General features: G+C 63.8%; 1 protein-coding gene across 1 annotated transcript in view; it reads left to right on the forward strand.

Moving 5' to 3' along the window:
- Positions 1–19,589, forward strand: part of Megf6 (multiple EGF like domains 6) — a 94,503-nt gene that overhangs the window by 38,930 nt on the left and 35,984 nt on the right. The window contains exon 4 of the mRNA XM_048783761.1: positions 6,172–6,294. Coding sequence (XP_048639718.1) covers positions 6,172–6,294 — 123 coding nt within the window. The remainder of the gene's footprint in view (positions 1–6,171; positions 6,295–19,589) is intronic.

Raw genomic sequence — 19,589 nt, forward strand, 5'->3', positions numbered from 1 at the left:
GAGGGTGGGCGGAATGGACACTTTCTCTGCTCTGAAGAGGTTGGTAAAGGCCGAGATGTGGGGACCTGCAGCTCCTGAGCCAGTGGCCTAGGCTGCCACCACCCGGGCCATCAGCAAAGCGTCCGTGTCCTAATCTTGCGACTGTGACTCCCACCTGTGTGGTTAAGACAGAGAGGATGACCAGCTTGAGGGGCTTGAGATGGGGAGACTGTATTGTCCAGAGGTCCTAAGTGCCATCACGGATGTCCCCGTCAGAGGAGGGAGATGTGACACAGAAGGAAAGGTGGTGGGACCCTGGAGGGAAAAGTTGGAGTGACTTCTCTACCGCCAAAGCAGGTCGGCTGTGGAGGAGGCCCGGAGGACCCTGCCCTGGGGCCCACTGACGTGAGTCTGGACTTCCGGCTTCCGGAGCCGAGACAGATGATCCTGCTGGTTGAGCCTCCCGGGCGGCAGTGTTTTGTTACGGCAGCTGCAGGATGAGCCCCGCTGCAGCTCTGCCCCCACCTCTCCCCTGGCACCCTGAGCTCACTGCTGTCCCTCGGCCTGGCCTGGGCTGGGTCCTCACCCCACCTTTTCAGTGCCCTGCTGGCACTGTGCCAGGCAGCAGTGCTCCCAGCCCGGCCCACCCTGTGCTCCCAAGGCTGGCTGAGCCTCAGCGTCGCCCAAAGAGGCCTATGCACCCTTGGGGCCAAACACCTGCCCCCCCCAGCAGGCAGGGTGCAGGGGAAGGGGTGATGGGCTGCCTGGGGTGGGGACAGGCCCTGAGCCTGTTCTGCCCGGGGTGCTGACCGGGCACGCCGGCCTGCAAAGCAAGCTCGCACAGGGAGCCCCAGTTGTCCCGTTGCCCCCGGAGGGAAGGAGGGGCCCACCCAGGCTCTGAGGCAGAACATTCCTGGGGAGGAACATTCCTGGGGAGGTAGACAAGGAGGCCCCAGTCACGCGTCCTGCCCACACGGGAGCCCCTGGAGGGTTGGCTGAGTGACGCTCGCGGCCACCCTCTGTTCCTTTCCACAGCTGGTGAGGGGCTGCCCGCCGCTCCGGGGTGGCTTTCCAGGCCCCCGTCCCAGGCTCTTGGTGAGCCCCTGTTGCCGGCAGCTCCTGGCCTGTCCTCGCTGCAGCCCCTGTGCCGACTCTGGTCTGGCTGGTTTCTGTCAGCCTCCCTCCTGGCTGAGATCTAGGGAGCAGCCCTGGCCTGTCTGGGTGACACCTGGTTAGGGAAGGGGGATTCTTGGCCTCGTGGGCAAGGCTTCATAAATCCTGGCTCCCGACAGGTAGCCTGAGGCCTCAGGTGGGCGGATGGATCAGGGACAACATTTCCCAGACCCAGCAAGTCGAGGCTTGGCTGGCCCTTGCCTGGTGGGCTTGGTCAGCCCTCCCTGGGTGCTCAGCCTTGGTTCTGCTGCATGGACACCCCCCCCCCNAGGGGTCCATCGGGGGCCCCAGGTCATCAGGTCACCCACAGTGGCCTGGTGAGAGGAGCCAGGGTCAGCCTAGGCCCCAGGCAGGAAAGTCCAGCCAGCTGTGGGTCCTCTTGCTCAGGCTGGGAGGAGGGCCGGAGGGAAGAGGTCAGGGAAGTGGGCAGGCTGGGAGGGCGGCCTGGTCTCGGGCGGAGGGCTGGGCCTTCCCCGGTACCGTTGAACGGGGCTGTGTTCCCTCTCTGAGGTCCTCAGCCCCCTGGCCCTGCGTGGCATTTGGGTTGGTCTGAGGGTGGCTGGGGTGGGGGCCTGCAGGTTTCCCTCGGGCCTGGCGGGCACCCATCCTTGGGCTGAGCCTGAGTGGTGGAGGGCAGCTGGGCCTCTGCTTCCGCTCTGTTCCCCTCTGGGCCTGGGGAAGGGGCATCCCTGCCTGGTGGGGATTGCAGAGGCCACAGGGCTTGGGGGTGCAAGCTCCTGGGGGGAAGAGCTGCCGGGGGAGTGGCCCCTGTGGGTGGAGAAGGCTGCCTGGTCCCCTGGGCCACTTCGCAGGCCATGGCCACCCTGCCCAAGGGAGTCTCCAGGGTTTCTTTACGGGATTCCTCTGCCTTTGGGGGCTCGGTCCTAGCCTGCAGTCCCACTGCCCTCCTGGTGTCAGACCCAGCACCAGGAACCTCGGTGCTCTGGCCCTCTGGGGCCTGGGTGTCTGCCCTCGTCCCCAGAGCCTGGAAAGCACAGAACATCTGCTGGCAGCCCAGGTGGCCCCGTGCTCAGGCTGAGGAGCCAGGCTTGGAGTCACAGAGAAGTAGGGGTCCCAAGGAAGGAGCCGCAGACCCGTCCAGAGAAGGGTCCCTGACAGTGGCTGGCTCAGAGCCCAGTGCTGCTGTGTGGAATGTGGACCCAGAGGGAGCTTGGCGCTTGGGACCCTGCCTTACAAGGAGTGGGAGGGGAGGATGAGTCCCCAGCTCCCGGGCCTGGCCTCCGGAGAAGGCTTGTTTCCTGGTGGGAACTGCAGCCTTTGGGGCTCTGGCCACGGCCCCTTCTCGTTCCCTGAGTGGCTCTCAGCCTTGCCTGCAGGCCATGTGCCTGGGAGGCTACCTCCTGCCCTGAGGGAAGGGGGTACGAGGGGAGGGTGGGAGCCACTGTCCCCTATCCTGGGTGGGCCATGGTGATGCAGGTCCCTTGGAATTGGGGTGTCAAGTCAGCCAGCTGTGACACCTGATTCCCTGTCAGGGCACAGGGAAGGGGGGACTCTAGCTGGTCCCTGATCCTTGGCTGGCCTCTGTCCTGAGGGAACACTGCTCAGGGCAGAGGTCCATGCAGAGTGCCCTACCCAGGGCCTGATCCCGCCTCTTGACTCCTGGGGACTCCCATGTCACACCTCTTCCAGGCCCTGCCACTCCTGGTGTCCTTCCCTTGGCGGTTCACCATGGCTGAGGGGGACCAGCCTCTTTCTGTCCCCAGGGTCTGGGCTGGCCCTGGCTGGCCCTGGCTGTTCATCCTGGGCTGTTTGCCTTGGAGACGTCTCTGTCACCAGCACAGGGGGAGGGGTGTACCCCCAACAGGAGCCTTGTGGCATCTAACTGTGTGGAGGGGCTTGCAGGGCACCGCGGGCTTGAGTCTGGGGTCACTGCCAGGAGGGGTACTACCTGGTGGGGCTCCAGCCCTGCGACTGGGCAGTGGCTCTTTGAGGTGGGTCCTGTGGGCTCTTCCTCATCTGCCTCACCCCTGGGGGCTCCGAGGCTCACAAGTGCCTGCCAAGGCCATGGCGGGCCCCTCAAATCCCGGCCCCCATTCATACCAGGTGGCTGACCTGAGGACCCCATCGTGGCACCCACTTTGAGTGGACCCCCTGACCTTGGGTAATGGGCCTCCTCCTGCCCCCTCAGGATGCCCGTGGCTGCCGGCCGGGTTAGTTGAGGGCATGGTCTTTGGGGCCCTCGCCCAGGCTGCTGGCTGCTGGGTACTAATGACAACTGTGGAGTTGCTGCCTCTAATCAAGGACCCCTGTGATGGGGCCAGAGCGGGTCTGGAGGGGTCTGGGCACCCCTCCCTCTGTACCAAGGCCCCTGAGACGTGGGGTGTGGCTCTGTCTGAGGGCTGCTGTTGGTGGACATGGAGGTGAAAGTCACGGTGGCACGCGTGCTTCGGTGGTGTTGGCACATCCTCTGTGCAGTGTCACCGTCCCCTCTGTCTACTCCCAGAGTGTTTGCATCATGCAGACCCCGCCCATCACCCTCACTCCCAGCCTGGGCCAGCGCTCACCATGGACTCGTTCCTTCTGGACATGCGCTGAAGAGTCGTGTGGTATGTGATCTTCCACGACTGGCTTTGTGCACTTGGCGTGGTCTGAGGGATTCTCCGGGGAACGTGCTGCGTGCTGGGGACAGGGGGCTCTGCGGGGGGCTGAGTGTGTGTTCAGGGAGGCGGAGGTGAGGGAGCGCCTAGAGGCAGCTGGCGAGGGCAGCTCGAGGGTCTTTGGGCAGTCACCCTTGGCCACGGGATGAACAAGGCCAGTCCAGCCTGAGGTCTGGGAGGGTAGTCACCGGGCAGCGGGCCTGTGCGGGGGCCTCTGCTTGTTGTTATCCGGTCCTCTCCATCACCACCCCTACCTAGCTGTGTGTTTTAGGGCTTGACACAAGCAACTCCATTTTGTTGGAGTTAAGCCAGAGAAGATGGAAATCTTGCCCTCCAGGGGCTCACGTTCTGGGGGGATCAGGCGATGGACAGAGCACGTGCATAGGTGCCCCGGGGGGAAGGATGGGTCTCCAAAGGTGTGTGGGGTTGGGGTGCAGGTGGCAAACCCCACTGAGCAGGGAACTTTGAACTGAAGTGCAGTGTGGGTCCTTCCATGACCGACCCCTACGCATGCCCGCTCTCCCTCTCTGTTCCTTCCCCGTGCCCTGATGGCAGCTGGGCTTCTTTCTGTGTCCCCACCCTACCAGCCCAGTCGTGGGCTGAGGACTGCCACTTCCTGGGGTGGGGCTCCGGGAAGGCTGTTCTGGCTCCTGTCCTGGAGGATTCCCTGTGGCCCCCGCGGCCTGGGCCAGGCACCAGCCCATCCCTGCCCTGGGGCTGGCATGCACATCTGGGCACATCACCCAGAGCAGAGTCACAGGGCTGCGGGCTCTCAGAGCAGGGCTCAGCCCATCCCAGGAGTGGGGTGCCCAGCATGGATACGCCTAGGCAGGAGAAGAGGGGCACCCCAGCAGCTCTGGCGGTGACAGGGCAGAAGGTTTCATCCTGAGTACCAGGCCTGTGGCCCCAACGGTGCCGTGCCAGGCTGAGGACTTCTCCTGTGGGCAAGGGGAACCCTGAGGCTGTGGCCTGCAGCCTCTCACCCTGGTGCCCCCCCAGGATCGTGGCAGGGCCCCGTGAGGTTGTCCTGCCCTGATGGAGTTGCCCAGTGCTCCAGTGGCCTGCAGGAGCCCAGCCGCGCCAGCACTGTGAGATGACTTTCAGGGTCCCTGACCTCGCCCACCTGGCCACTTGCCTTCTGTGGCTGCCTGAATGTCAGGACAGGCCCCTTCCAGGCTGCTGGGCTGGCCTCTGGGCTGCCTCCCCAGGCGGGGCCATGGAACCCTCCCTGAGCACCCGGCTCTGACCCCTGTGCCGAGGCCTCTGTCTCGCCCTGCGGAACTCTCTAGGAATTCCCAGGAATTCCCACTGTTAACCTCTGAGGCTGGGCTGGCGGCTTGTCTCAGCCACCAGAGACTACTGCCTGCTGTCTGGGCCACAGCTTTTCTCACGGGATTGTGGCCATCCCTGAGACCCTTAGCCCTCTGAGGAGGTGCAGAGAGAGATGCCAGGCCCGGGGGGAGCCTGGGGCTGGGTCAGGCCTGGGACCCAGCTGGGACCCAGCTCCGTGTGCTTCTCATGTGTGCCCAGGAGGGGTCTGGCTCACCCGCCAGAGCAGCACCTGAGGAGAGGGCACATGCCTGGCCATCTGGCCATCTGTGCTTGGGGCGAGTCAGGGTCCCCACTTGTTCTGAGCCCCGCTTCAGGTTACGTGTCCCATATAGCCAGGGGGAACCGGGGACTCTGGCATCTGGAGGTGGGTGGGCAGGAGTACCTGGACCTTGTGTTGGGCAGGTCTACACAGGTGTGAAGTGTCCTAGGGACACCTGACTTTCCCTGAGAGCAGTCTTGGTCCCCTAGCCCCTGACTGGCTGAGTCAGAGGTGTGGGGAGGTAGTGGTGCTGCCCCTGCCCAGGACTGAGTCCCTGCATCCCTGCCAGACAGGTACCTGCTGTGGAGGCTCGGTCCACCTCTGCACCTGCACGGGCAGGAAGAGTGGGGGTTCTGCAGCAGGCGGCCGGGCTGCGTGTCACGGCTCTTGGCCTGTCCCAGGTCTGACCCAAGGCCCCGTGAGTCTAACTGACCCATGAGGGGAGGAGGCTGGGCCTGGAGCTCTCATGATGGGTCCCAGGCAGCTGTGAGGGTGATCGTGGGGGACCCCTCCTGGCCTCCGAGATGAAGGCAGCTTGGTTTCCCTGGGGAACCTGAAGCTGCAGCCGACAGCTTGAGCAGACCCCCAGGCTGCTTTCTGGGGTTCAGACCCTGTGTGGCTGCTCTTATGGGGCAGACCTCCTCTGCCAAGCTGCCCAGATGGCACCTGCAAACACGTTGCGTCCGAGTGTGTTCCCTGTTGGGCAGTGTGGCTCAGGCCGCACAGTGGGTCCCCCGTGAGGCCTGCCTCGCTGGACAATGTGCTCTGAGGCCCGGGGACCTTGAGCTTCTTTGGCTTCTCCTCTTGCAGATGTGGACGAGTGTACCAGTGCCAACGGGGGCTGTGAGGGCCTGTGCTGCAACACGGTGGGCGGCTTCTACTGCCGCTGCCCCCCCGGCCACCAGCTGCGGGGTGACGGCAAGACCTGCCAAGGTAGGGAGGACTCGTCCCACCGCCACCCCAGCTACCACGTTCCTGCCCCACCTCACCCGCGAGGCTCCGCCTTCCCAGCCCCAGGCTGCTCTGGTGGGGGGACTTGAGGACCTTCAGGGTGTTCCTTACCCCCATGTGCACCTCACAGTCTAATCTCCACCCCCCAAACTGCCTCAGGGGACTCAGAACCTGATGTTGGCGGGAGGCACCCTGGGGCTGTGCAGGGGGAGGGAGGGGCTGCACAGGGAGCCACGTGCCCGGCTGTGTGGGGAGGCACGGTGGGCGCCTTGGCTGGCAAGGATCTCAGAGGCCCAGGGCTGGAAGTGCTCGCCAGCACTGGGCGGCCCCTGCCACCCCACCCCCCCAGCGCTGGCAATCTGTCAGTAAAATCAAGACCAGACAGAAAGATCCCTGAGAGACAGCGGCCGTTGAGGATGGAGGCAGGGAGAGGGGCCCCGAGCTCCCGCTCCCCGCCTGCCGCTCCCTCCGTGGCCTGCTCTAGCTTGACTCTGGGATGCGTGGGGCAGCTTGGCCCTCGCAGAGGGTCTCTGAGCACAGGTCAGCGGGCCCCAGCCCTGCTCTCCCCGGCAGGCTGGTCTCTAACATCCTCAGCTGAGCTCCACACTGTCTCCAGCTGCGCTCCCGCAAGCTGCCTGTCCAAGGGTGGAGGCCAGGCTGATGGACTGGCGGTCGGGGGAGACAGGAGAGGAGGAGGGGAGACAGGAGAGGCTGCCTTCTGGGATGTTCTGGGAACGTGGACTTCCGGGTGCTCCTTGATGTCACGTTCTTGTGGCCAGCAGGGCTGGGGAAGGGGAGAAGCTGCTGTGACCTCCCTGCTCACACTCCACCCTGGGGACCCGCTGGGCCTTGGGGGAACCCAGGGTTCTGGACACAGGGAGGAAAGGAGATGGCCTCAGCCATGCATTCTCCACCAGCTCCCAGAAACCCACCTGCCCCGGCCTGTGTCTTGGTTTCCCCTTCTTGAAATGGACTCCATTGGGGTGACATTAAAGCCCCCAAGGTCCAAACCTCAGGATAGGGGGAGTGCTGGTGGAGTTGTCAAGGAGCATCTCCCCCAAAATCCAGGGTGAGGAGGGGTTGCCTGGCTGCCGTGCCCCAAGTTTGGCTTGTCCACCTGGCGCCCCTGCATGTAGCAGGTCTGAAAGGAGCTACAGCCCTGGGCGGGAGGTTCCGGGACAGGTGGGAGGCGGGAGGGGGTGGGGTTCAGGATGGTGCTTGTGTTTCTCCACCTGGACTGACCAGGCAGCCAGCCCCTCCAAGATGATGTCCTCCTCGAGGAGACTCTGCCTGTCCCCTAATCTCCCAGAGTTTCTCCCCCTCTCTGGGCTTAGGGCCAAACCCTTGCCTGGCCTCTGGCATTGTGGGTGGCTCATGATTTGAGCGGATCTCACACCCACCCTGGGAGCAGCCCTCCCCTCCTCGCCTGGTGTTGCCTGGCAGGCCTGGGCCAGGGGCTGGGAGTCACTGTTGGGGCAGCACCCAGGACCCCAGTGGGCATGGACTCCTCTGGTGTAACTGACGGAGTCTTTGTGGGGTCAGGGATAACCAGCTCCCGTCAGCCAGAGGGCTGGGCAATTTCCTATACCTGCCAAGGGCCTCGAATGCTCCCTTGGATGTGGTAAGAGCCTGGCCCTGGGTGGGCTCCCTCCCGGCTCTGCGGTGAACTGGGGAGTGTCAGTACTGCTCCACGGCTGCCTCCCAGCTGAGGGTGGAATCGGGCCCTGGCCCTGCAGCCCCCCAGGTCTGGCTGGCCTGGTTCCCGTAGGGCCTGCTCACTGCACCTGGGCCGAGGGGGTCTGACACCTGGATTCTTGATGGTGCCCAGGAAGCTAGACTGGGGCTGAGCCAGGCCTGGGGCAGGGGTTGCCCAAGGTGTCCTCATACCCTTGGTGAGAAACCAGGCAGAGCATGAGACGGAGGCCCTGCAGGAGAGTGAGAGGGCCTGGACCCTGGGAAGCTCCATTCTGCAGGTCAGGTTCCTGGCTGGCTCCAGGGCTGGGGGCAGACCAGTCCCTGGGTGTCCAGCCAGCTTCTGGCCTGGCCCACCGATCCTTCCCTGCAGTCGGTGCCTGTCACAGGCAGATGCTTGGGCTCTTGCTGTCTCCCAGGTGTGGCAGTTACTGGACTGCTGTCTAGGGTCCCTCCTGGGAAGAGCTCCTGGCCTCGGCTGGCCCATCACAGTGGGTGGAGGGGCCTCAGACCCGACACAGGGACCTCGCTCTGGGCTTGAGAGTCCATGTCAAGGATGAAGATGGTTCCCAGGGGCCAGGGCCTGTCTGTCCCGAGCTGGGCTCCAGGCTCCAGGAGGCTGTTCTGCAGGGCTGAGGTGGCGAACCTGTGCCTCTGCCTTCCCTGATTCTCTGGGTGGGTTCCTGGGCAGGTGTGTTGAGGCCTGGGAAAGGGGGTCCCGAGGGCCTGTGGCACCCCAGACTCAGAGCTGCTCTCTCCAGCCTGCCTGTGTCTGTTTCCTGATTCTGCGAGGCGGGCGGAGATGAGGCTCTCCTAGAAGAGAGCTGTTCCCGTGGTGGGTAGGCTTCCCCAGACCCTACTCTCAGAAGCTGGGGGGTTGTGACCTGTTCTGGGGCTGCTGTCCTGTGTTGACGACCATTCACAAGTGGTTGGCTCTGGCTATAGCTCCACCAGGGCTGAGCGCAGTGTCAGCAAGCAGATCCACCCTGGCTTCCGCCTGAGCTGCTCAGGAGGCCTCGGTGTCTCTGTTGGGGGTCCCTAAGGACAGGCCGGTTCTCGCCATCCCGCAGAGTTGGCTGGAGGCAGGGTCATGGACCAGGTGGTCGGGGGCCCAGGTGGGAGGCTGCTTGGTGTCTCAGCCAGGGATCTGGCCTCAGACCCCCGCACTGGCCTCCCACCCCCACGACTGCCCCTTGCCTGGCCCCGGTCCCCCGAGAGTCTGCTGCCCCAGCTCTGCGTGTTTGGGATGGCTGTGGCTCCGAGTCACCATGTGGCTGAGGAGGCCCTGCTGAGAGCCAAGAGCCTGCTGTTTTCTCTGTCCCCCTGCCAGCCTCCCTCCCCTGAAATTGTGGCTCTGGAGAGCAAGTGTGAAGGAGGCTCGGGGACGGCCGCTGCCTGTGTGAGGGCAGGCCCTGGGAAACCGAGACGTCTCCAGAGGGGCTCAGCGCTGCCTGCTCACACGTAGGGCGGTGTGCACGAGTTGATGGCGGGGCCCAGAAACTGCTCAGCGTGATGAATTGACTCTGTAAACCCCGAGTGCTGGCACGGCAGCCTGGGTGTCTGGGTCCTCGCCCGGAACCCCCTCCAGGCCATGTGTCATGTTCTAGGAGACCATCCTGAAGCCAGAGTGAGTTCACTTGGCTGGACTGGGTGACCTGAGTGGGCGCATCTCCCAGCTAGGTGGACGCCAGCTGTGGCTTCCGCTTCCTGGGCAGGGTGTGGCCTCTGACCCGTGCCAGCCCTTATGAGCAGATGGACTCTGGCTGGCACCTGAGAGGACAGGCAGGCTCTGGGGAGAAACGTAGGCTCTGCTGTGAAGGTCCTTTCTGGGTTGCCCCAGGGCCAGAGTGGCTTTGGCTTCCTGTTTAAGTCCCTCTAGAAAGACCACCCCAGGGGTAGGCTGAGTTTGAGGCTCCACATCGGTCCTCACTGTGTGGCCTTGGGTGAATAACTCCACTACTCTGAACCTCAGTCTGCGTCTGTAAAGTAGGACAAACGATGCTGTCACCTCTTGGTGCTCCAGAGGATTTAGAGGAACTTCCCCGAGGCCTGTGGCCCTACGCCTGCTGGTGGCAATACTCCCTGGAGTGGGCAGTGGGTGGACAGAAGAGCTGCCCCTCCTGAGCCCGGCCCCCCACCAGCCTTGGCATTCCCTTGGCTGAGACTCTTGGGAGCAGGATCCTCCAGGGACCTCGATCCCACACAGGGGTGGTCAGCACTCTCCCTGGGGTGCAGGGGACCCCAGCAGGTCTCTGGGCAAGCCCCAGGCCCTCGGGCCTCCCTCAAGTCACTCCCTCCCCGCTCTGCCTCTGGTCTGTAGTCCTGTCCGTCTGAGAAATCCACGTTTCCAGGTGGGAGAAACCAGGGTCGGCCCGTGGAGGGAACAGGAGTCTCAGGGGCCCTTGGTCTCCACGGCTGGGTGGGCTTCCCCCGTCCAGGCCGGCAGGCCAGCCTTCCCACGCTGGGGTGGGATTCTGCCCTGAGACTGCCCTGCTGTTCCAGCCCCAGCTGACCTTGCTCCTGCCAGGAGATCAGGAGGCCTGGGAGGGGACAGCCAGTGGCTGCGGTGTGGGGGCTGGGCAGGGGCTTTCTCACGGGAAATTGCCGGCTCTTCTGGGGGAGTCCAGGTCTGCTGACCCCTGCCCCTCTACAGCTCAGCTGCAAGGGCTTCCTGGGTAAAGTTGTGGTCCTCACTTGAGTGAAGAGCCCAGTGTTCCCAGGGAGTCAGGCCCTGGGCTGTCGCTGGGCTCTATCCTGGCGCCCTCACACCCGCCAGGCCTCGCTGTCCCCAGGGAGGGAAAAGAATGTGGGAAGGGACCTGAGCCTCTGATTAGGAAGCCCCAGGGCTGGCCAGCAGCTGACCCAGGCCAGCTGTGCTGTCCTCCGCCATGCCTGGGTAGGAGAGAGGCAAGAGACGCCAGTTCAAACCCTCGTCCTGCCACCGGGGCAGGGGTCTGGCACCTCGGGTGGCCAGGTGTCTGCAGCTCGGGGCCCTGGGAGGGGGAGCTCTCTCTGCCTGCCTGCCCGCCTGCTGGGAAGAGACCGATCTCCCGGCACCGCAGCTCTCCTGCAGGAGTCTCCAACGCCTCCGTGCCGGGAGGACTTTCACCCTCCCTGGGGTACGCTGGCCTTGATGGACCCAAAGGGCCGTCCTCATGACCAAGAGAGAGCCCGCTGTGCCGAGCTCCTGGCTGCTGTGTGGCTCCCATGTTTTCAAGTGGCCCAGAGAAGGGCGGCAGTGGATACAGAGGTCCAGGCAGGGGACGGGGGAAGGACAGCACCCACAGCCCGTGGGGAAGTCCAGAGCAGCCTGGAGGGCTCCACCAGCTCCAAGCCCCACTGGGCTCCTGCTAAGCTGCTTCCGTTTGGCCCCAGCCCCCATCTGGGGAGATCTCCCTGCCCCTCTGCACTCTGGGGCTGCTGGTCCACTCTTACCCCTCCTGCTGGCGGTGCCTGGACGTTGGGGGCCTTCAGCTTCACCTTTGACATGGTCTGAATGTTGGGCCCTAAATTCTTGGGTTCCACTGAATGCCCAGAGTGGTACTAGTAAGAGGTGGGGCCTTTAGGAGAGACTGAGGGACAGCGTCATCATCAGACACTGAATTTGCTGTACTCCGATCTTGGGCGTCCAACATCTAGAACTCTGAGACATAAACTCTGCTGTTTCTAAGTTACACGGATGAAGGGATTTTGTTACAGTAGCTACACAGACGTCAGTTACGCGGCCTGTCGCTACAGAGACTGAGGTTGCAGACCAGGCTCGGCCAGCCTCGGAGCCACACACCTGCAGGCCCTGGGACCCAGGCGTGAACCTGGTCTTCCCGTAGCAAAGCCTCCTTCCTCTGGGGCCAAGCCTGGCCTTCCTGGGCCAGCGTTCTCTGGCTGGCTGTCCTCTGGATGGCAGCGAGGAAGCCGGGCTGCTTCCAGGAGGATGGCAGTGTTTCCGCCGAGGCCTCCTCCATCACAGGGGCCGAGACTTGAAAGCCCCTGTCCCTCTGCTGGCTCCCCTGCGTTCCTGTGGTGGCAAACTCTGGCAGGTGTGGCCTGGTTGAGGCCAGCGCAAGAAAATGACAGCTTTTAATGTCAGCAGTTAGAGCCAGCCCAGTGACAGGACAGGAGGCCTGCACCACCCTCCCAAGGTCCAGGACACTGGCTCAGTGTCTGGAGGACCCCAAGCGCAGAGCTGCTGCCTCTGGGTGTTCACCCCTGGACACCCGCTGCTGGCACAGGGACCTGCAGGTAGGTGTAGACGGGAAGCGCTGGATGTTGGGGCCCGGAAGGCCCAGGTTTGAATCCCTGAGCACTGACTAGGACAGGGGTAACCTGGGACACATCCTCAGACTCAGGGTCCAGGGAGTGCAGGTAGACACCCAAATGGCAAACCCCAGCACATCCTGGTGGGCCAGTCTCCCTGGAGAGGATATGCCCCGGGACAGCAGATGACCTGGGGGGATCTCGCCCGGAGCCTGGAAGCTCCCACCACTGAACCAGCAGCCTCGTGGACTGGGAAAGGGGAGGTCCAGGCCCCCGTCCCTCCTGTCCTCCTGGGACCTGGACTGGTCGTTTTGCTGCCTAGTGGTTTGGGATCTCCTTCTTGGAAGGCAAAGGCAGGGTGACTGGGGGGCAGGGGGCAGTGGCTGAGCTGGCAGGAGTCCCCAGGAGGCCTTGAGGCTGGGTGCATCATGCCGGACCTGGAGCTACTCACGTCCATCTGTGTGCCCCCTGAGAGTGGACGCCACAGGCCCCTGTTGGGAGGGCCGAGGCCCAGGGCTGCCCCTCATGGCCAGTCCCCAGGGCGGGCCTCGGCTCAGCCAGCCTGTGTCTTCCCCTCCTCGTTTGTCATCTGCCTCTGGTCTGCTTCCCTTCCCTGGCCTCTTCTCGTCCCGCCTGGCCTGTCTGGAGTTCTGACCTCTGTCTGGGTCCTCGTGTGGCCTGAGTCTTGGCTGCTGCTCATCTCCGTGCCTCTGGTTTGTAATGACGATGCTCAGCAGCCCGTGGGCCACCTTCCCTGCCACACCCTGTCTCTTCCCCAGGGCATCCTGAGAACTGGCCTGGGCCCAGACCCCCACTCTCGATCCTCTTACCCCTTTCTCTGGGTCCTGGGCTGTGGCTGGGCTTCTGACTGCACCGAGCCCTCAGCCAAATCCCAGAATCCTCACCCTCCCATCCCCCTCCTCACTTCTGGATGGAGGCGGCTCCAGGGGCAGGAGGTGGGGAGCTGGAATGAGAGGGGCAGCGTCCTTCCTCCTGGAGAGCGTTGTTGGAAAGGTCCCTGACGGGCCATGTGATGTCACCTGTGGGCCCCGAGTGTCTTCCAGTGTAAAGGTTTGAGGGCAGGGTGTGGATGCTCAGAGCCCAGGGGAAGCCCCTGCAGTTTAGTGGTGGCTGCCGTGTGTCTTATGTGGACAAGAGCTGTTCTCCAGGCAGCGGGTGGCCTGGGGACTCCCGGGTGGAGCAGGAGCTGGCAGACGGCAGCAAATCCCATGTGTGGGGCAGGGAGGGTGGCGTCTGGGGTCTCAGAGGTGAGGGGGTGCCTCAGAAGGCAGTAGGTGCTAGCTGGGCCTCAGGCAGTGGGCAGGAGCTGGGGGCCAACCCTCTGACCCTGATGTCCCCAGGTACAGCGGAGGGCAGCCAGAGGAGTGAAGGACAGGTCCCCAGGCTGTATGAATTGCTGGTGAAGTCCTGGTGATGCTCTCAGGCCACCAACTTTCTAGTCCACTCTGGCCAGCTGGTGCCTGTTGTCCAGGGGCTCGGCTCCATGTGGTGGTGTGCCCAGGTGGGCCAGACTGCCCTCCACAGCCAGTCCTCCCTTGAGTCTGCCTCTTGGCCCTTACTGCCTCTTGGCCCAGCAACCCTGAGCCTGCCCCACATCCTCATCAGTCTCCTTCTGTCCCTGAAAATGCCCAAAGGCCAGGTCAGGCCTGCCTCCCCAGGAAGCCTCCCTGGTCACTGTCCCTAACCTGTCTCCTTATCTGAGTGTAGTTTGAGACCTGGTGTCCATGGGCACACCCTGTGGTCACTACTCCCTGGCAGCTCTCATATCCCTATGAGTTGGCACCAGGGGGTGGCTGGCCTCCCCTGTGGAGGGACCACTCATGGCTCACGTGTCGGGCCTTGCACCACAGGGTAGAGTCCGGCTGCACAGGGAGGCTGGTCCCATGCCCATTGTGCACACGAGCAGAGGCCCTTGCCATCGCTCTGCTGTGGCCTGGGTGCTGCCTCCCTGGGGCAGTTGGGGTTGAGTCCTCAGGTGCTGTGCCAGGTCGGATGCCCCTTGAGCTCTGGGGTCTCTGGAGGAGGGCCGTGGGTCACAGCTGCGGGGTCTGGGCTCTCCCAGTTGGCCCACATCTGAAAAGGGAAGCGGCTCCTGGTTTCTGCCGGCCCCCCAGGCACGACTGCCATCAGGAATGGTGTTTGGCCTGGCAGGGACTGGGTTTCATTCTCCTTCCAGGGGCCTGGGCGAGGGACAAGGTGGGTAACCGTTTACAGGAGGTGGAGCCAGGCCTCCTGTGCTTGGGCCTGGTGGGGGCCCCGGTGCCCTCTGCTCCTGAAATAGACTAGGCTGCAGTGGAGGAGGCCTTGGAGCCTGGAGGCGGGTCTCAGGGAGGGGCAGGTGGGACTGAATTTGACCCCATACTGCAGATTGACTTCATCTGGGGGTCAAGGGTCAGAAAAGCCACCCAGGGTGGCGTGGGGTGGCAAGGGAGGGCTCCTGGGCAGAGAGGCCCTGGGCTCCCCTTCCTTGGGCAGGTGGTGGAGGAGTCTCCCCCAGCCCCTTCCTGGCCCTTCTCCCCGCAGGTGGGGGCCCAGCGGGTGCCGCCTGTCCTGTCCTGTCCTGTCCTGTCCTGTCCTGCTGGGGCTCTATTTTCTCTCCTCCACTGTCCTCCAGCCTGGGGCTCAACTCCTCCCAGCCTGGCCAGGCTGGGGCACCCCCTTGCCTTCTTGTGTCCCTGGCCCTCCATCTCATCCAGACCTCAGACCACGGGGACCCCCATGGGTGTCCAGAGCCATGGGGGTCAGGGTGGGGTAAGGCCCAGGGTCTTGTGCCTGCTTCTTGGGGCTCTCACTAGAAGCCACAGCATGGCCTGCTCACGCTTCGCAGCTGACACCAGTCACGTGACCGACGGTGCCTCCTGGGTGGGTGGAGAGAGGAGAAACTGCAGGGTAGCGCCCTGGGCCCAGTGCCCCCCACCTACTCACCGGAGGTCCTCCTGTCCTCCTGTCAGTGCACGGGCTGGCCAGCACAGAGGGCACAGGCAGATACTGGTGGACCCTCATGGATTGCTGCTTCCTGGGGAGCTGTGCTGAGCCTCACCACCAACGTGGGGCACCTGGGGATCTTGAGTGGTGGTCTCTGGAGGCCTCTCTTACTGCTCTCTCGCATGCCTCCATCCCACCCCCTGCCAGCCAGGGGCTTAGCTCCCTCCCCTGTCCCTCTCCAGGTGTGAAGTAGGAGGTTCCACCCTGGGAAGGCGCATGGCCAGCACATGGACGTGTGGACAGGGAGCCTGTGCTTTGGCCTCCTGCCGTCTCCCTATCGGCCCCCACCCCAGGCCTTAACTCCTAGGAGGCTGGGGGAGGGGGTGGGGCAGAACCCAGTGACCAGGGGTGTCCAGCCCTCCCAGCCCAGCCACCCTTGTCCTCGCTGCTTTGTGCCCAGAAGCCGAGGTAGCCTGGACCACCTGGGCCCTGCTGCCTTCTTGGGGAGTCAGCAGCATGTGCTCAGGTGCCTGAACTGCAGGTTGGAGTTGGCGTGAGGTCTCAGGGAGGACTTTACAGAGGGGGTGTCAGAAGAGGACACTGAGGGACAGACACCCCACAGCAGCAGCCGGCCGGGCCCTGTCCTGCCTTCCCAGCTCCCACTGGCCCAGGAAATGGGAGTTCTGCCCTACAATCCTGGAACTGGGCCTCCTGTGGGACTGGTCCAGTCCTGAGGGGAAACTGTGGCATTTGGGAGGTGGCATTGGGCCCTTGTCCCCCCACGCCAGCTCTCCCACCCTGGCAAAGGGGCCTGGTGGCCGCCCCGCCCTGGGAGGAAGCTAGAGCTGGCCGGGCCTGGGGAGCAGGCCCCTTGTGCTGACACAGACATTCCGGCGGGCAGAGACGCCCAGCTGCGCTTCCGCATCGGGAAAGCATTTCCCAGACGGCAGCCAGACCCACGGCTCTGGCCGAGTGAGTGTGCCTGGCGGCACCGAGCAGGGACGTGGGGTCAGTACCCACTGGGGCTCTGGGTACTGCTAGGCTGTGGCAGCATTCTGTCCTGGCTGGCGGCTGCTCCCAAGTTCCTGGACCAGGCCAAGTGGATGCAGGGCCCAGAGCCCTCCACTCCCCCGGACCCTTACAGAGGTGCTTGGGGCTTACAAACCACGAGTTGCCCTGGGCTGTGGACTGGGGCATACATCTCCGTAGTGGGGACTATCAGGCCCCCCAGAACCATGTCCTGCTCATGGTGGGCACAGGCATCACTGTAGAAGGGCAAGATGAGGGAGGGAGAGGGAATGAGGGACGAGGAGGAAGGAGGGCCAGGGGCAGCCGAGCAGCATGGGGTGGGTGTGGGCCAGCTCTCCGAAGGGTGCACTGGAAGTCATGGCCCCTCAGGCAGGAGGCAGGGGGCCGTGTAGAGCCCTGCAGGAGCCGAGGCCCAGGGAGAGCGGGTCAGCAGAGGCAGGACTGAAGCCAGAGCCAGCCTCTCTGGGTGCTGCCCTATGGCTACCACCCTGAGCTCTGGTGGCAGTCTGTGGGGCACCTGTGTGGATGGTGGCCTGGAGGGTGAAACCCCACCTCTTCCGGGTGGCACGGGAGACATCTGCTGCGTCCTCTTCTGAGGGAGGAGGCCAAAGGTGGTGGCTTGGTGAGGACAGGAGTGGCACTGGGGTTAGACCTGGCTCCTCTGGGTAGCACCTCTCCCCCGTGTGACCTTGAGCATCTCACTTCGCCTCTGGGAGCGGTCCTGGGAGCTCATGTTCCGAGCACAGGGTTCAGGGCCACTAGAGCATGGCCTCCTGCTCTCGGGGCCCTTCTGGGCAGAATGAGGCTTTACTCCTGGAGGGCAGAGGGGAGAGGCGAGGGTGCTGGGCAGGGTGAGGGAGGACAGGAAGCACGGGGGTGCAGGGCTGTGGGGCCGCAGAGCCTGGTGTGGGGCTGGCAAGGCAGACATGGGGGTGTTGTATGGGCAGAGAGTGGGCAGCATGGGGGCATCCCTCTGCAGAGTGACCAGGTCCACCCTGAGGGAGGGTGGGGTGTGAGCCCTGGGGCCTCACAGAGCTCTTGTAGGTGTCCAGGGCAAGGCTCTGCTCAGTGTGTCCTCTGCCCAGATGTTGTCACCGAGTTCCCCAGGCCTAGCTGTGCTTGAGGAGTGACCCCTGGAGCTGGGCTTGGTTGGGGGGCTGCCCACTGCTCCCTGGACCTGGGCACACGGCTGTGCCTACTTGGCCTTGCTCCTCCTTCCTGAACAACATGTCCAGGAGCCTCAGGCCTCCGCGTCCTCTGTAGTGATGAGCAGACAGTCCTGAGGGTCCCAGCCCATCACCTATTGGCGAGGTGACCTGATTGGCAGTTTCCTTCCCATGTCTCTCCGCACTTCTCTGTGACACACCTATTGTCTCCCTGCGGGCCTGGACCCACTGGACCCTGGCCTCTCAGCCCCAGCATCCCGTGGCCAGAGGGCGGGACCCTGTCTCTGAGAGCCTTCACAAAGGAGGTGCACACTCTGATACTAAGCAGTGCTGCCCTTGGAGGGGCTCTGTACACACAGTGGCCTGTCCACCTGGGAGTCTGTGGAGGCTCCCCGAGGCCAGGGTTGTGTCTCTCAGGGAAGGGGCCTCGCCCAGCAGAACAGGCAGGACCATATCCACACTGCTGGGTGCTAGTGGGCAGTACCTGGCAGGCTGCGCCCTGGACTGCAGACAGGACTGGACAAGGTGGGAAACCTTAAGCCCATGGGGGAGGCTGTCTCTCTCCCATGGGCTTACGGTTGCTGGGTGAGACCACTGGCCAGTAGAGAATGCCCTCAGCCACATCTCGGCAGGGTGTTGGGCTCCCGAGATGGGGTCCTCTTAGGGAGGGAAGAGGCTTTGGGGGGCTCTTTAGGGATGGGCTCATTCTCACCTGAATCCGGGCTGGGGTTCTGCTCGAATCCTGTCATGAGGACAGTCTCTTAAGCTGTCCTGGCCTCGATTTCCTCATCTCTAAAGTGGGGACAGTGGCCCTCACTCCAGGGACATGGTGAGAGGGTGGGTGTGTCCTTAGAGCCCAGGGCTGGCACCCACAGGGCACTAAGTGGTTGTTTCTCATTCTTCACCACCAGCCCAGTGCACGATTCTAGGCTCTAAATAACCCAGTGACTATGCGGCTGTCCCCACTCTCCAATCCATGGTCTGGGGGGGCCCAGGGAACACGAATCCTCTTCCTTTCCTGGTGGATGGGTGGTGTCCCCAAGCTTTACGCCGCTGAATTACCCCAGTCATGGGCCTTGTGCCCACTCACCACTTGTGGTCTTCAGAGGGGAGACGTCCATCCTGCCTAAGGGGCCGGCTGCTCTGGAGATGCCGCAGGGAGAAGAGCAGGATCTTTCTGGAGGGGCCTGGGGCTGGTGTGGGCTGGCGGGTCACCCCACCACCCCCGCCACCCAGTACAGGAGCTCAGCCTGATGCTGGAGCCTTCCAGTCAGCACGGGTCGGTCCCAGACAGTGGTCACTGCTGATGGTCACTAGACATGGAGCGCCCCAGCTGGCTGGGCACAGTTGTTCCATCCTCACGGAGCCTGGACAGAGGGCAAATCTGGTAACCCTCAAGTGTAAGTGAGAGAGGGGTTTTGGAGAGGGGTTTCAGGAGTCTCCCATCTCATTGCAAAGGTGAGATGCGTGGGGGTAGGTCAAGTGCCCACAAGGCCTGATTGTAGAGTTCCTCAGATGACAGCTACTGCCCACCCTGGGAGGGCTGTTTCCCACCCAACTGGGGGCTAAGGCTGTGTCCCTGAGCAGAGAAACTTCTGCCTGGACACCTGTGTGTGTGGGGGGGTGTTGCAATACCCCTTCCTCCCTTGGGGGATTCTTTCCCAGGCTCCCTCTGTACGGGTCCCTGGTCCAGTGGAGAGTGATATACTGCTGGACACTGGGCCCTGTGCTTGGGGGGCAGGGGAGTCTTCGCCTCAGGATCCACATTGTCCGCTTTCCTGTTCTCCCCACCAAGCCTCCTCTGCAGGGCCTCCGCCTTGCAGAATGTCTTCCTTTTCGCTTTGGTTTCTCTTCTGTTGTTGGCGCCGGCCCCTGTTGGTGCGTGTGTCTGTGCCTATGTTTGTATGTGCCAGTGTGTGTGCGCCTGTGTCTGAGTTTGCGCGTCTGGGTACCGTGCGTGCGTGTTCGCACCCGTACTGTTTGTGCACGTGGGTCCGTGTGCGTGTGGGTGCCTGCGTTGGTGCGTGGGTCTGGGTCCGGGTCCCGTCTGGTCTGTGAGCGCGCGCGAAGGAATGCACGGGGCGGGCGTTGGCGGACCCCGACTGGGCCCCCGCGGTGGGGGCAGCGGGGGGCGGGGCCGTGGGCGGGGCGAGCGTCCCTCGGGCGGTCTGGCAGGATTCGGCCTTTCAC

The sequence above is a fragment of the Marmota marmota genome, unplaced genomic scaffold (genome assembly GCF_001458135.2).
Source record: "Marmota marmota marmota unplaced genomic scaffold, marMar, whole genome shotgun sequence".
Classification (NCBI taxonomy): domain Eukaryota; kingdom Metazoa; phylum Chordata; class Mammalia; order Rodentia; family Sciuridae; genus Marmota; species Marmota marmota.